The sequence below is a fragment of the Anolis sagrei genome, chromosome 5 (assembly GCF_037176765.1).
Source record: "Anolis sagrei isolate rAnoSag1 chromosome 5, rAnoSag1.mat, whole genome shotgun sequence".
Taxonomy (NCBI): domain Eukaryota; kingdom Metazoa; phylum Chordata; class Lepidosauria; order Squamata; family Dactyloidae; genus Anolis; species Anolis sagrei.
Window position 1 is genome coordinate 152,501,038 of NC_090025.1, and position 17,292 is coordinate 152,518,329.

General features: G+C 35.6%; 2 protein-coding genes across 8 annotated transcripts in view; both read right to left on the reverse strand.

The window, feature by feature from the left end:
- Window positions 1–17,292, reverse strand: part of CEP290 (centrosomal protein 290) — a 64,741-nt gene that overhangs the window by 36,346 nt on the left and 11,103 nt on the right. For 3 of the 7 annotated variants that reach the window (XM_060777350.2, XM_060777354.2, XM_060777355.2), the window contains exons 8-24: window positions 17,269–17,289; window positions 16,941–17,093; window positions 15,664–15,846; window positions 15,243–15,332; window positions 15,039–15,161; window positions 14,511–14,531; window positions 14,279–14,402; window positions 12,688–12,860; window positions 12,407–12,569; window positions 11,087–11,187; window positions 10,920–11,007; window positions 9,765–9,877; window positions 7,732–7,816; window positions 4,398–4,540; window positions 3,318–3,482; window positions 2,754–2,903; window positions 1,794–1,909 (exon numbers count right to left, since the gene is read on the reverse strand). In XM_060777350.2, the coding sequence (XP_060633333.2) occupies window positions 1,794–1,909; window positions 2,754–2,903; window positions 3,318–3,482; window positions 4,398–4,540; window positions 7,732–7,816; window positions 9,765–9,877; window positions 10,920–11,007; window positions 11,087–11,187; window positions 12,407–12,569; window positions 12,688–12,860; window positions 14,279–14,402; window positions 14,511–14,531; window positions 15,039–15,161; window positions 15,243–15,332; window positions 15,664–15,846; window positions 16,941–17,093; window positions 17,269–17,289 (2,012 nt within the window). The remainder of the gene's footprint in view (window positions 1–1,793; window positions 1,910–2,753; window positions 2,904–3,317; window positions 3,483–4,397; window positions 4,541–7,731; window positions 7,817–9,764; window positions 9,878–10,919; window positions 11,008–11,086; window positions 11,188–12,406; window positions 12,570–12,687; window positions 12,861–14,278; window positions 14,403–14,510; window positions 14,532–15,038; window positions 15,162–15,242; window positions 15,333–15,663; window positions 15,847–16,940; window positions 17,094–17,268; window positions 17,290–17,292) is intronic. The other 4 variants (XM_060777351.2, XM_060777356.2, XM_060777352.2 and 1 more) reach the window with 3 other exon arrangements.
- On the reverse strand, window positions 8,927–9,649 carry LOC137097054 (uncharacterized; the record flags this gene model as incomplete). The annotated part of the gene is made up of 1 exon (XM_067468356.1): window positions 8,927–9,649. A coding segment is annotated over one exon (723 nt), but the record flags the coding sequence as incomplete, so codon positions are not given.

Genomic DNA, 17,292 nt, shown 5'->3' on the forward strand with positions numbered 1-17,292 from the left:
ATGACATAGTATGCCAGTTGGATACGTGAAACTGCAGACCAAGAAATACATAACCTTGTGTGCAGTAGGGTGGCAATGCATGGCAATACGAGTTTGTGTAATAAAGAACTTGCAGTTTTGTCAGAGAATATTAGAATATGTGCATTACCTGCTATTACTAAACCCAAAGAAATTGGGTGATCTTTAGAACCAGTAACATTTCTTTGGTTTTTTCTTCTTCAAGGAACAGAAACATACATGCTCTTTACTACTTAGCTTTAAATATGTATTAGAATATAAGAGAATGCAGCAGACACTAGCTTTCACATATTCTTCATATAAACCTGCTGAAGAAAAACAAGTACTTGATGCACTGCATGTGCTTGACAGAAAGAACTGCACTATTTTACCTGGTAGCTATGAACATCTACTTTGAGTATAAAAGTGTTTAAGCTTAGAGCTGGGATCTAAAGTCATATTTTTCAGACATGAAAATGCTGAGTAATATCATTCTGAGGCACTGCTTGCAGCATCACCAACATGTAGAAGGCAGAGACCTGTAATTCTCTTTCAGTTCCATGAGCCAGAAGACATGATGGGCAACAGTAACTGGGGGGGAGGGGGGTTGATTGATTGTGGTTCTGAGCCAATAAAACTTACTCCTGCAGGGTATTGTGTTGTTGATAATGATGATGATGATATATTTTATTTGTTGCCTACCTCTCCTTGTGGCTCAGAGTAGGGTACAAAATTGTTAAAATACATAGATAAAATGAAAGACCATAAAATCCATATGAAAAATATAGATTAAAAAATTAATACACCAATACTAATAACATTTAAATTTAAAATTCATAGTTTAAAATTGATTGGGCAGGCCTGCTGGAAGACAGGTCTTTAATTTTTGTTTAAAAGTTTGACAGCTCATTTAGCTGTTGGATTTCTTCAGACAGGGCATTCCACAGTTCACTTAAAGGTCACCATAAGACACAGTTCTGATTGATGGTGACCCTAACTTTAACTTCTCATGGGATTCTCTTGGCAAAATTTGTTCAGGGGGGTTGCCATTTTACTTCTCTCAGGCTTAGAGATTATGACTTGCCTAAAGATACTAGAACTGAGCAGGGATTTGAACCTTGCTCTCTGTAGTCATTGTATAATGTTCAACAACTAAAACTGCTGGCCCAATCCTGTATCTGCAGATTACAGGATACAGGGGTGTTAAAGTACTTCTGACACAGAGTTAGCTGAATGACTCTTCCTCTGAACTAAGCTTCCACTTGTTAAAGCCCATCTATCCTGAATGTCTGTCTTGTCAACCAAGGAAAAGATCCTCTCAGCTGCTGTGCCTAGCTGTTGGGGAAGACTTGGCTAACACGCTCTTCAATGGCAAAGAGTTAATTCTTTTAGATAGTAGGAAACCATGTTTTAATTTAACTAATTTTAATATCTTAATTAATTAGGGCTGTAATGGTATTTTAATTGCTCTTTCACATACTTTAACTGAATACTTTTTCTCATTCTTATACTAATTTAAACTGAGTTTCTAGTACTAATCTGAAATGTTATTATATGATAAAAGTTAATTGAACTATTTCCTTTAAGGAAAGATGGGTCAGAAAGACAGACAGTCCCAGATAGCCCAAAACTCTACAAGTGAAAGGTAGAGTCCAAATACAGAGGGGAAAACACTGTCTTTCCTCAAACTCAAACTGCAACAGAACACACTTATAAGTAAGATTCTTAAAAAGTCTTCTTTTTATCCTACATATCCTCTTAAAGAATCAAAAGATCCTTAGAAACAATAATTTTACCTTTGATATTCTTTATACAGCAAACCTTGCTGATGGCGGATAACTGCAAACTTTCTTTTGTATTCTTCAACTGCTCCTTCTAATTTTTTTAGTAGTTGTTCTTTATTTTCCAGATCCTAATGATAAAAGTCAAATTGAATATAGGAGATACTTCAGTTTGAAATTTAACTGTACAAAACAAAGTGTGCCTTTTTAAAATTCCAGGTTTTCTCATTTCTTTAAATATGTAAATCAGTGATTCCCAACCTTTTTTTTCATCAGGAACTACTCTCCAAAATTAGTACCAAAAGGGTTAGGAATCAGTTTTTGGTCAACTTTAGATTCAGTTTGGTTATTTGGGGTGCTGATTCAGAAAACTGCATTGGATAGAGAACATCAGCTCTAGTTTCTGATTCAGAACATATGCCATCCAGTAGTCACCATCTGCTCACCTACAGAAAATCATATTTAATAATCTAAAACTGCAGACCTTATTTTAGGTTTCGTAGCTCACCAGTGGTTTTGCGAGACCAGTCGCTCTCGTAGTAACAGTGATGTTGCAGACCATTTTTAGTTCTTGGGCACCACTAGTGGTCCATGGACGACAGGTTGGGAATCACAGATGTAAACGGAAGTGTCACATACTTGTTTCCATTTACATTCACATATGTAAATGGAAGTATCATAATCTTTTACACAGATGGATGTACTCAACAAACTTATATATAAAGTGTAATATCCTTTTTTCTTCAAGTTCTTTATATGACAGGATATTAAAACATTTGCTATTTGCAATTACATTTCAGAAATTATATTATTCAACAGGCACTGAACTGCTATGAATAAGGAATAATATGCATAGAATCTTTTCCTTCCAATTAAAATATAGTATAGTTTTTAACAGTCATCCTTTATCCAGGAATAGTGTGATCAGAGCCAGTCATAATCAGATACTTTACTACGCAGATTAAAATCAAGTACCTGCAAAAGGTGTATTAAATATTCATTCTGTGAATTAATTATGTTCATACTAGAAGGAGCCATTCCCTCAGGAAGATTTACTGCTTTGAATGATATATTGGTACCATCTGATTGTCGCAGCAACTCAATCTCTTTTTCTTGATTGGCAATCTGAAGAATAAAAACATAAGGGAACAGAAAAACATTTTATCACTGATACTTTTTCCAAATGTTACTGAACTCATATAACTGAATCCATTGAAAAACTTTATGATCATAATACAGAAAGATTTCAGATCATTCAATAATCAAAGCTGGCTACCTTGGAAGCTTCACAATGTTAAAAGAGGCTTGCAGATAAGAGGAATAGATGTTTGGGGGTTGTGTTTACAACATCATTATTGGGGTCATAGTGTACAAATGGAATCCAATGATGCTGTCCTCACATATGAGAAATACTTTCAAATAGTTTAGTTTTCCATGTAGAACTGAATTGATCATAGCTTGCAATTCAAGTACCAAATGCACAGAGAACCATGAACAGATGCCCGTGTAAGATTTGAAAAATCAAATTAGTCCACAAACCTTTGCATTTGCTTTGGCCAACTGATTAGAAAAATTCACAGCTTCTTTCCGAGCTTCTTGCAGTTCTTTTCTTAATTCTTCATTTCGTCCAGTAAGTTGATCAACTTGAGTCTTCAAATGAAAATTGGGATCAAAGGTTCCTTCTGCATTCTTCAATTCAATTGCCTGTCATTTATTAGGAAGGGAGAAGAAAAAAGAAAACCTTTCACAAAGCCTGAAAACTAAACAGATATGCAAATTACTCAGATTTATCTATTACTCTCATCATGGAATATTCTACAAATTCAATTGACACAAAATAGTTGTATAGATTTTTTTTTGTAAAGTAGCATCCATGGGAGTAAAATGAATAATTTGCATGCTCAGGAGAACTGGCTTTAGTATTGCAGAAGTATGACTGTTGTAGGCTGTTTATTGTGGTCAGTGCACATATTTTTTTTTATACACACACATATACACACACATATACATACACATATTGTATATACAGACAAACACACAGATGGGAGGGAAAAAAATAGAAAACTTGTTTTTAAAATATGAATCAGCACTAACCAATCAAGAAAGTGTTAATTAGACTCTCCACTCTTGCAACACAAAATAACCTTTCATCAATTCAAGACACACTGAACACATTATCTCTACCAGGAAGTTTAGCTAATAAGAGATTAATTCATTTCCTAATGTCATAGTAAGAATTATATGACGATACAATAATTTCAGCCACAAGCTTATCATGCCCATATTATTTTTTAAGGCAGACAAAAGGCTGGTTCTGGACGAGAAAAGGGGAAATACTTCCCACTCTAACTCAATTTCAAATATACTTGCCTCCTAGTTGGAGACAAGAACTATAGTATTTAGGTAGGAAGTATGATTGTGACAAGAGTGGCATTGGTGGTTGGCTTGGTATTAAAATCACCTCTTTCAAAAATATTCACTATAGCTATATCTGCAAGAAACATTGCAGATATAGCTATAGTGAATCATCCTTTGCCCTTTTCATGGAATACTAAAACTCTTCAGTATGAAATACATTAGCAAAAAAGGGTTTTTTTTTTTTAGTAAAAGCAAACTTACATTTACCAATCGTTCCAGACTGGGAATCATTAGAGCTGTTTCTCCTCCCTTTGTACCTGGCTCTTTCTGCATGTCTTTGATAGCTTGAAGAATTTCTTTCATGCCTTGCTCAAGGTGCTTGTTTTCTTGTACTAATTCCTTTACTGAAATTGTACATATTTTTATTAGATATTACACACACACATATACTAGCAACTGTTGTTGAGGTTAATTCCAGTATTAAAATGTGACAGTACTAGAGCAAGCAAAATAATAACTGGTTTGTGTTTTAATTCTGGAACAGAGAAAACATGCTCACTCCTATATAACATTCCTATAAAACATCCATTCAGCTATTTAAAGTTGGCTATCATGTCACTTCTCAGTTTTCTCTTCTCCAGGTTAAACATAACTGGTCCCCTAAATTGTTCATCATAAGGCTTAGTTTCCACACCTTTGAACATTTTAGTCAGCCCTTTCCACCTGTCTCTAGAGATATTACTGTTTGTCAATATCCTTTTTGAATTGTGGTGCACAGAAATTGAGATAATATTCCAGATAACATCTAACCAAAGCAGAATAGTGTGGCACTAAAATGGTCCTTGATCTAGACACTAAGATTCTGTTGATGTAACCTAGAAATGCATTTTTTTTCCATTTTACATCATATTGTTGAGTCATGTCTAGCTTATGAACTACTAAGACCCTCTAGATCAGGGTATCAAACTGTGACCATCCAGATGTTTGGGCCTCCAACTCCCAGAAGCCATGGGCAACTTATCCAATGGAATTGAGAGTAACCATACGAAACTTTTTTGGTATAACATGTTTATTTAAAGCCCTCAGATCCAAGATAGGCCGCAAGCCACCACTGCGTTTCTTGATAAGGAAGTAACGAGAGAAAAAACACCATGACAAAACATCATCGGCTAGGGGAGAGATAGCACCTTTACTTAGTAACATTTGAACTTCCTCCCATAACGGTTGGGAGAATGGTGTATAACGAATATGACCCACCCTTGGAAGGTCTAAAAACACAATAAAATAACCCTGGGCTACTATGGATAACACCCACTTATCAGTGGTGATATGAGCCCACATATCATAAAAAGGTGATAGCCTATCACCAAACAACGGTGCTTGTGAAACAGACTCAACAAGAACAGTAGAAAACATATTAACCCCAGCTACACTGATATCTTGAAAACTAACATCTGCTAGATTGGGAATTCTGATATGGCTGTCCTAGATGCTTATCACATGTACTGCTTTCAAGCCAGGTGTCACCTATCCTATAATGCATTTCCTTTTTCTGCCTAGACACAGTATCTTTCAAGGTCTTCTAGTATTCTGATGCTGTCTTCTGCAGTATTCACTACCCTTCTCCCAACTTGAAGTCATCTGCAGATTTTACAAGTATGCCTTCTATTCCATCATTTTACTCATCTCTCTTATTAGGGACATTCCTCAAACAGGGTAATGCAACCAAAGAGGCTCTTTTCCTGTTAGCTAGCCAGTGTACTCCTTAATGTGAGAGCTAATAAAGAAGTGCCCCTAAAGATTATCTTACACACACACACACATGCTGTTGGGAGTGGAAACATTATAACAGTGCTTCCAGACACATCCTGAAGACTAACTGTATTAAAAGATGCCAAGAGATCCAGGAAGATTAACAAGGCAGCAATCCCCATATTTTTCTATCATCAGTCAGAGCAACAAAGTCTGTTTTGGTACCATGCTTTCACCAGACTGAAATTAGGGCACATAGAAATCTGTCTTCAAGTACACATGAAATTGCTCGATCACAATATTATCATGCACCTTTCATCAAAAAGAGTGATATGACAGTAGTTTTCACATAACTGAGTCAACAGGGAATCTCTTCAAGAGAGGGCTTGCTACAGCCACCTTCAAAGTATTAACATTTCACTCACCTAAACAATCTACCTGTGCTAATCTTATCAACTAAGATAGGCAACAGGAAACTACATACGGTGGGATGGTTTGTTCAAACATCTTTTTCATATCAATCTGTGACAACAGCTGAAACTGATCCCAAGGAATATGACAGAAAATCAGACACATTATTAAATACTGGAATGCCTATGTTGTCAACTATGAAAGACTTTGGCCTAGTAAGGTAACTTTTCTGAATATGATCATGATAGATTTTTGAACCCTTGAAATAATTCCATTGGATGACAGGATGAAGACAAGACACTAAAGGAAAGTAAGACTTTGTTTTGTTTCCCACACTGCAGCATAATGGGAACAATGAAGATTCCCTGTTAATCCTCACTCGTATTTTTTCCATAACCCTTTCTACCCATACTGTAGCCACTGTCTAAACTTTTTCTTTGATACAGATTTTTTTGGTAAATCAAGATCACTGCACTGAATTGCCATATGGGAGCTATCCTACTGCTAGTCTTTTCCATCTCACCTTTTTATATTGAATGGAAGTCCTGATTCATCAGCTTTGTTAACCAGAAAACCCCCCAGAGCATTCAGAAAGATGTCAGATTTGATAAAGCAGACCATCTTAATATCTATGCACACACATACACATCACAGGAAATCTAAACATGGGGCAATGGGGTCACTGTACTCTCTCCTCCAAACCAAATTACCCTCTGTCTGCCTAATAACAAAATCCATGTCAAGGATATGTCCTACAACATGCATTAGGCCAGAAATGGAATTAACTAGCCTATTGCTTGTCATAATATAACAATTATAACTTTATTTATATCCTGCCCTATGTCCCCTAGGGGATGAAGCCCTGAGCCAATCCCATGAAGGCAACAGTTTTAACATGTTGTTTCTGAAAAACCACATTCCTGGGGTTCTCTGTTTCTTCCGAGACAATCTTGCAGTTCTGAGATCATCTGAGTTAGTGAGACTACTGAACTATGGCACTATAACATTGCAATATTCTTGTATTGTTTCTTTGGCCCAGCACAAGGTAGAAAACTTCAGGACCTGCACTAAACCATATGGGGTTCCTTGTAAGGGAGTTCTGAGGCTCTGATGAGCTATGAAACAAGACCGGGCCAGTAGTCAAAAGTATGCAAAGGAGCTGAATCGCTGGCCCAAGCAAGGGTTCCTCAACCCCATTCTTAAGAGGCTACTGAAACTGCTAGCAACATGACCAATGACTATATGGAGTGATGTCTGAATCTAACCTACTGATCATACATTTGAAAATTAATAGAATATCCATTAGTAAGTTCAAATTCAAAGACCTTATTTCAAATCTTGACTCTTACAAGATGGAGAAGGAAATTCAGCGGTTGATTCAGGATTACCAAAATTTAAAAGCTAAGATAATTAAATAGAAATTTTTGCTTACATTTGGATTGAAATTTTGCTATCACAGTCCTGTTTTGTTCCATGTCTCTCTCTCGTTCACTTAATTCTTTGGTAAGATAGTCGTTCTAGCAAAACAAAACAAAAACATAAAGATTATTTACAACTTTAAAAATGCAAAACCCTTGAACAGAACATGAATTCTGAAGAAATTAATAAAATATTGGTAAATTATATGACAAATGTATTTCCAACTATTCATATGAAATACATGTTGCATCTCATATTCTATAAATGAAACATACAGATTATACATAAGAAGAGAAGTGACAGGTCTTGAAAATTCAAATCAATCCAGTTGGAGAATATTAAATTCTTAAAAAAGTACTTATCAGGGCACTTAATGAGGACTTCCAAAATATTATCTTTCCAACACCCTTCCACTACCTCCAATTTCTGGCTTCTGAACTTGTCAACCTCTACTTCTGCACTTTTATTCAGTGTATTCTTGGTGAATAAGTCCCTCAATATATGTTCATTCTGAAGAATGAAGAGTGATAATTAGCTTATCATTCATATTTCCAATATCTAAAGTCATAAATTTTATATCTTCCTTATCTTAGATCTAATTAAAGCTATATATAAAATTCATTGTAATATATACAAAATAGTATCAGTGCAATTCTGCTGTAACTACCTATCTCACAAAGATGCACTGATATAACTGCTAGCACACTAGTTTCTAAACAGTTATGAGTCAGCACAACTAAATATACGCTAATGATTGTTATATTGATGTTTAATTGTTGATGATGCTATTGTTTTAACTGTCCCATAATCGTTTTATGATGTTTTGCATTGAATTTTGCTGTTGTTAACCGCTTTGAGTCGCCTGAGGGCTGAGAAAAGCGGTATATAAATGAAATAAATAAATAAATAAATAAATAAATAATATATATATATATATATATATATATATATATGTGTGTGTGTGTGTGTGTGTGTATGTATATACACACACATACATATTACATTTCTTGTAGTTTCTAAAAGTTGATATATGTAAGTGGTCTCAATTTTTATATTTTCATTGAAAAAACTATCAGTATTTGCTCATAAATGTGGCATTCTAAGGACATATTATTATTATTATTATTGACTTTATTTATACCCCGCTAACATCTCCCGAAGGACTCAGTGCGGCTTACAAAGGCCAAGGCCCACACATATGTGATAATTTACAAGTTTTGGTCTTCAATATGATTCATGGGATTTACATGATTATTCTCAGGCACCTTTCGTTTTCTAGTGTAAAGTTCGATGTAATGTAATAAAAACAAAAACAAATGAATAGTATGATGAAGATGCCTCACCTCTGATCTAAGGAAAATTAATTCACTCTTCAGCTGTCTTATGAGACTCTCAACTCGATCTATCTGATGTGATTTCACTGGCTGAGCACAATCAATTTCTCCTTCTAAGTGTTCTACAGGCCATGATTCTGGAAAATACATTTGATCTTTGCCTGTACCTTGCAAATCAGTTCTCAAATCCAACAGTTTTATCTCAGAATTGTCCTCCTCATCTTTCAACAGAACTTCCTGTACTACATAGGATGATACTGGCTTTCCAAGCAGAGTAAGGGGCAATCCCTCTTGAAAATCCAGGGAAAGTGTCCGTGCTGGGGATCCTGAGATATGAACTTGAGAATGCGTTTCGGCTCTCTTCATCTGCCTTTCCTGCCTTTTTTCTGCACTAGCTCTTTGTTTTCTTTGCACAGCAGAACTGGAAACTGGAAAGTCTATTCTCAGTTTGCTCAATTCCTTATTGTAGACTGGACATAAAGCGGTCCCTAGCATTTCGGTTGATTCTTGCCCTAGGGAACTGTAAAGCTCATCTATTGTTAAAGCCTTGGAGTCATCACTATTATCCTGTGAAACAAACTGACAACACCTCTGAAAAAAGGGAAAAAGTAAAGAATGATTTAATGTATATAAAATATTTTATGCAAATAATTCAACAATATTCAAATTGAATAAATATGTTTGTAACAGTAGCCTCCATCTGTGTCTTTACCTTGGCTTTAATCTCTTCAGTGTTCCCGATACTCATGAATTCAGACTTCACCCTTCTCATTTTCAGATCTTCAGTAAAAGTATCAATCAGATGTAGGTCATCTGTATCCAGTCCTACTCAGAACAAAATTAAGAAGCAGGGTATTATTAATTTGACCTGGCCTGAGAAATCATGATGACAAAAAAGTCTAGAAGGTAACTGCAATTAAAAATGCTGTGCTTAATCTACAAAGGAGTCTCTCATTAACAACTAGGAGGTGCTTGATCAAGATGAGCTAGCAAGCTTCTGTGTCTTTGCTGGAGCACAACTGAATAGAGAAAACGAAAACTATACAAAAATTAAGATGAAGAACATGACGATACATATTTATTTACTTCTTTTATACCCCTCCTTTCTCATCCATCAGGAGACTTAAGGAGGCTAACAGACTGGTAAAAATTCAATGCTGCATGTAAACATAGCAATTAAAATATACCCATCAAACTATAAAACAAGTAAAACAGACAAGCAGGTAAAACAACACAGAACAATAAAACAGATTAAAAACATAAAGTGCCAAGTTTTGACTCCATACTTATTGATTGATACATGGTTATTATTCAGACTGTATCGAAATCCATAATATCTTATTCTCCTAACGCCTGCATACAGAGCCAGGTCTTTAGCTTTTTTTTCTGAAGACCAGAAGGGATGGGGCCTGCCTGATGTCACTGGCGAGGGAGTTTCACAACTAAGGGGCCACCACTGAGAAGGCCCTGTCTCTCGTTCCCACCAATTGCACTTGCGAAAGGGGTAGGATCGAGAGAAGGGTCTCCTCAACAGATCTTAAAACTGCAGTTGGCTCATAAGGGGAGATGCGCTCAGACAGGTAAGTTGGATATTGCACAAAGGCAGCAGAAAAGGTCACCTAATTAAATGCAACTCTCTCTGATTTTATTTCAAAAGGAAAATCTGCACGAATCTCTCCAGAAACATTATTGAAAACAAAACTCCACAATCAGTTCACAAAAAAGGTTCAATGGCTTAGAAAACCGTTCTTCTCAATCTGGTGTCTAAATATTATCAAGAAGTTTTGAAATGGTCTACAAAGATTAACAACAATCTTCTATTTCTTGCTACAAGACATGAAGAAACATCAGAAGAAACACTGCCTACCTAAAGTGGCAGCCCTTCTTCCCTTCTCCTGAGCCAGTTTGCGAATGTGCTGCTTCAGAGAAACTCTTTCTTCTTCCAGTCTTTCAATCTAGAATGCATTTGAACATTCATTATGCCTCAACAAAATTAATTTTCCTTAAATACCTGAAATAAAGTTTATCACTTGCCTCTTTCAGTAGGATCTGGTTTTCAGCCTTGTACTGCTGCTGTTTTAATGCTTTGCTGTTTTTAAATTCTGTTAAATCAATCATCGTCTTTGGATCAAGGCCTGAAACATGATAAGTGCTCTATATTAGAGTATACAGATAATTAGGGAAAATGATGCTGAATGGGTGGAGAACCTTTTTCCTCACTTATCATCCTAAGCAAGCTTTTTTGCTATACTCATGGCTGAGATATCATAACTGAAATATCCTTCAGCCAGCTAGCATTCAACTTGCTTGCTTCTGCAAATATCACAGTAAGTGATGAAATCTAAGTCCATCCCCTTACTTTTCTGAGCACACGCAAGTTCACTGGTTGCAAGAACCTTGTGAAATACCTTGTGATATACCTGCACTGGCTGTAAGCAATTAGGGCATTTCTACTAAGATATTATTTATTTATTTCGTATACTTCTACCCCGCCCTTCTCAACCCCCAAGGGGGGACTCAGGGCGGCTTACAAAATGGCACAATTCGATGCCTACACAATAATACAATAAACGTATAAAAACAGTAAACGGTTAAACAATTAAAACAACAATATATATCACAGTCAATAGCCAATCTCAAACACAGCGTTCGCCAACTCAGAGTCCATACTTCGTTCCACATTGTCTATTCCTATCCGTCGTTGCAGTCCTTTATTTATCTGCCAGATTGCCCAAACGCCTGGTTCCACATCCATGTTTTTAATTTCTTTCTGAAGGAAAGGAGGGATGTCGCTGATCTAATTTCCCCGGGGAGTGAATTCCATAGGTGAGGGGCCACCACTGAGAAGGCCCTGCTCCTCGTCCCCGCCAATCTCACTTGTGACAGAGGCAGGGCCGAGAGCAGAGCCTCCCCAGAGGATCTTAAACTTCTTATAACCTTCTTATACAGGACAGAAACAAAATCTCTCTCTTGATCTCATATGAATCTAAATGCTTCACACACTAGGATTCAAGCTTTTATTTCTGAGACAAAATAATATAGATGGACTAGATTGATTATACTTTTAATTAGAAGTACTCTGTGCTGTTTTGGTCACAACTTGTTTACTTATTGGATTTTCTTAGGGACATAGTTCCAGATGATGCCTGTACATTAAAATATTTTATTATTCAGTGCTGTTGGGTTGAAGTCAAATATAATTTGATGACCTCATCAATTTAGGAAGAAATGATTCCATCTATATTTCAAGTCAACATTTTCAGAAAAAAGCAAGAGTCCATTACTGAAGAGTAAGAAAGTTAATTCAATACCAATGTACAATTAAATATGTACAAATGCTGATGTGGCCCATACCTAGTCGTTCCCGAAGATCTTCATTTTCATCAAGGAAATCATTGATTTTAAGTTCAAGTTTGTTAATTTCTTTAATTAGTGTTTCAATCTCATGGTCCCTTATTTTAAGTTGGGTCTTTAAATCATTGATTTCCGCGACAGCATCTTCCAGACCATATATTCCCTTAAAAAACAGAGAAGTTCTATATAGATAATGTACTATTAAAAATACATATAACTGAAATTATCTTAAGATTAAAATCATGAAAGCTACCACTGTACTGTGAAACTAAGTTACATACTGTTTCATAATTTTTCATTCGCTTCAGAGTATCGATAAGTTCTTTGTCCTTTTCCCTTGCATCAGCTTCTGCAGCTTCTGCCATCCGTTCGGCTTCTTTTGTTTTATGTTCTAGCAGATCCAACTTGACTTTTATTTCCTCAACACAATCTTGTTGTGTAAAAGATGGCACAACTGGAAAAAGCAGAACAAGTGCCCATAAGGTGTTTATTATTCAATCAGCCCTGATTTATCATTAAAGAATATAAAATATTCAACTTTAATAAATTTTTGAATGAACATTAAATTGCAAAACAATAATCACTGCACAAATCATGAAAAGATTGGGCTCCTTTCCCCCCACAATTAATTCAATGAATAGTAAACACACTTCTGCCTAAAAAGCAAAGAAGCAGGAAATCCCAAATACCTGCTCAACTATGCAATCCTGGGCTATGCCCAGTCAGTCTCTGGATTATTAAAAGGATAGATTATGTAGGTTTGTTTTTACAATGAATTTGCATAGAACAGGCACATTCTTTGAGTGTAAAACCAGCCTTTTTTTTTTTTAGTTTTGGTTAACACAGGGAGAAATGAACACACCTGTTACATTTCTTTTTCTGTCTGTACCCCTGTTCAGAGGATTTTACCTCACTCTCTGTCCCTGTGAGAATTAGATTTTTTTTAAAAAAATTGTTGCAGAAACAAGGATTGGTGATAATACATCAGTGGAGATACTTTTTTTCTCCATGATAACTATTTCAGGAGTGAATTTCCCTTCCCAGGGGTAGATTTCGTCACACTTCCTGTTGCCTCGGCCCCATTTACAATTATTTCATTATTTATTTATTTATTTTATTTATATCCCACCCTTCTCACCAAAGGGGAGTCAGGGCGGCTCACAACAAAGGCACAATTCAATGCCTTGAACACATATCAACATAAACACAATATATATACATTAAAATCACATAATTAAAACATATAAATGAAAATAACTAATTAAAATCACAGAATCTGAAAACTAGAAATCAAATGTGAGTGGGATGTTTGTAACTTGGGGACTACCTATATCTAAAAATAACAATTAGAAAAGTAACTGATGTGGCTGCTGATTTGCACTTGGATGTTCAGTTTCATGCATTGTTGTTATTGTTGTCTTTATTTGTATCTTGCCCTTTTCCCAAGACAACTTACACATTAAAAAGATAACAATTAAAAACATACAAAAAGGCAAATTAAAACTAATGAACACACTGAAGAATATACAATTCAATTTAAAATAATACTGCACTTGTATCCTTTAGATGAAAGTCTGTCTGAAAAATGAAGTTTTTGGCTGCCAGCAGCAGGATGGCATTTTAGCTTTCCTAAAGATAATTTCAAAGTATAGGGGCAGCTACCAAGAAGGCCCTCTTTTGTGTTTCCACCAACCTGTGAAGGTGATAAACTAAGACTCACAGGTTGCTCCTGTGCCTCTCAAGAGCCAGGCAGGCTCATATTGGGAAATAAGACCTGTCAGCCTGGATCTAAGCCATAGAATGGCTTGGGGAGAAGAAATTTTGAAGTAACTGCAGAGTAATAATATTTCATAAAGTATAACACAGAGTTACCTTTTTCTTTCTGGAGTTCTCGTTTGAGATCCTCAATAAGCAATGCATTCTTTTCCATTTCTTTTGTATACTGTTCAACCTGTTCAGTAAGAAGTTTGATCTGACTGTCTCTCTCTTGTACACCCTGAAAAAGTTTAATTTTTTTCTCAATAAACAGCATGGCTAGCATACCAGAAAGTATAAAAACTAACAAAAAAGTGTATGATGTAACAGAAAAAGCAGAAGTACTTACAATATAGAGTTCAGATATTATCTAGAAGGATAAGCAAAGAATATGCAGCAAAAAAAAGCAGAGAAGGGAAAATAAAATATACCACTTACATCAAGAGAATAACAGTTCTTTCAAAATTGAATTCTGTAGTTTAGCTTCACTTGAACTTTTTTGTTAACAGACCTTAACCATAATATATGCTTGTCCAAGCAGTATGAAGTATTCTTAAATCTAATTTTAAATGGAACTGATTATAATGATTTATTTATGTATGTAGCCTTCAAATTGATCGAAACATTTGTGTACAAGAGGTGGGACTGGTAATAGGAGAATCTATGTGCAGAGAACATCAAAATATGTGAAGTGGCAAAAATAGTGAGGAATAGTGCTAGGAAACATATGTCCTTATGTTCTAATTTGGGTACAGAGAGCAAATATCTTCAATACCTGGATTGTGCCTTACAAGTATTAGGAGATATCTAATGTTCATGTGTTAAATATTTTGTGTACTGTTGATTAGTTTTTTTCCTACTGTAGAAGAAATGGTACCTGTTGGAGTGCCATAACACTGCTCTTGTCAGCGTCAAGCTGAGCCATTTTCAATTTCTCTCTCAAGTTCAACAACATCTGCTGATATTCAACAATTTCTTCATCTTTGGAAGCCAAAATTCCCTGTAAAGGAGAATAAAGTTAAGGATTAAAGATGGTGGTTGCAAATTTCTAAATGTTAACTATGATTTAGATACAAGATACCTTCCATTCTTCCACTTTTTCATTTACAGCAACCATGACAGGATCATCCTCTTCATTTTTTGCTCTAAGTTGCTCTGTTAATTCATGCACCTGTAATATCCATGAAATACTTGATCAAATACTATACACAGACAGCAAGTATTAGGTCAGATCTATTTATGATACAAATCTAATGCTTCAGCTAACATTATTAAATGCTCCCTCTGAAAAATGCCCCCTTTCTTTTAAAACTTATTTATATTCAAACATACTAACAAAGAAAAAACATACTTAGAAATAGCACAACAAAAATGAAATTAAAACTACTATTAAAAACACCTCTCTAACTTAGTCCTTGGTAAATTCTGAGTTTTTTTATATTTGCATAATAGTGTTACTGGACTGATGCTGAAAACAGAGTAGACTACAAGTTACTTTGTACCTGTAACCTATATTGCTCCTTTTCCTTTCTGAGTTGATCCATAACAATATCAGATTGCTGAACAATAACTTTCATTTTATTGTATTCATCTGTCATTTTTTCCATCTCTTGCACAGATTCTTCTAAGTTCTTCCTCATTTCCTGGTTCTGTGCATCTAATTTTTCATTAGCTTCAGTTAAACCCTAGAAATTTAAACACAAAATAAAATATGAGATTTAGGTGTAACTAAACTATTATTAAAAATAAAGCAACCTAAATGTACTAAAACTTTGCAAATTACTAAATGCATCCTCTATTATTGCTGTGATTACAACTGGTGTCTAAAATATTTGTGACTATGCTATATGACAAGAGGAGTTTATTTATTTATTTATAGTATTTATATTCTGCCCTTCTCACCCTGAATGGGACTCAGGGCAGATGACAGAACAAATACATGGCAAACATTAAATGCAGTTAGATATACAGGACAGACAGAGGTATGTGTCTCAGCGGTTTTCCAACTTCGGCGTCCTGGAGGTTATGCTCGATTCTGGCCACAGGGAAGTGCTGTCACTCCATCCTCTATGACGATGAGCTTTTTTTAATCACAGACTTTCCTCCTGTTCTTTGATTGGCGACTTTTTTATGGTGCCGTAAAATACCTCCCCGCTTAAGCAGTGCCTAATTTCTCTATTCACAGCTACAGTTGTTTTCGAACTGCTTAGGTGGAGAGTAAGCTGGGTTGAACATTGGGTGCTCACTCCAACTCGAGCTCAAATTCCTAACCTGTCAGTTGGGAAAGATCTATTCCTACTGGTGATTAACCAGCTGTGATTTTAGATAATGCCTGCTCATCATGCTGGTTCTTAATATGAATCTCGTTACATCAGCAGAGAAATAAGGTAGACTTTTTCTCACCTCTAAGAGTCGAACAAAATTACTATAGCCATGCCTTGAAAAGTACAATTGTGCAAAACACACAGCGATATGAACAAACAAATGAAGTTGCAAACGTATATATGCTTAATTAGGAGTAAGTCCCACTAAATTCAAGGGAACTTAATTATAAGTTGACATGCAAAGCAGTGCACTGTGCAAAGTAGTAAACTAAGCATCCTTGGGACATGTATTCCAAGATGTTGATCCTCAGAACCTATCTTTAAACAAAAACAGTCACTGACCAAAATGCACCAGGCAACCCCACACGTGTTCAAACTAAGTTCTATCAGATCCTGATCTGAAAATAAAGGCAATGGTACTATTTTCCTCTTCTGAATAGTCTTTAGGGGTTTACCTGAATTTCATCTAGATACTGGACAAGTTCAAAGTTCTTTTTTGATAACTGTGACCTGTAATCCGATTCTTCTCCTCTTCGTGAAAGAAGTGTTTCTTTTTGGTTATCAATTTGTCTCTGATAGTCAATTACATCCTGTCGCAGTTGTTCATTCTGACCAAAACAGAAAGAATTGGAGTCGGAGAAGCCTTCAGCGTAACATATTGACTAAAAAAAACTTAAGGAACAATTAATCTAACTAAACCAGTATTTCACCTAGATTCTTCAAAACAACCTATCACATAACACAAAGCTATTATAAATACTCAACAACCTACTGAGTACTCACCTTTTTCTTCATTCGTTTTTTCTT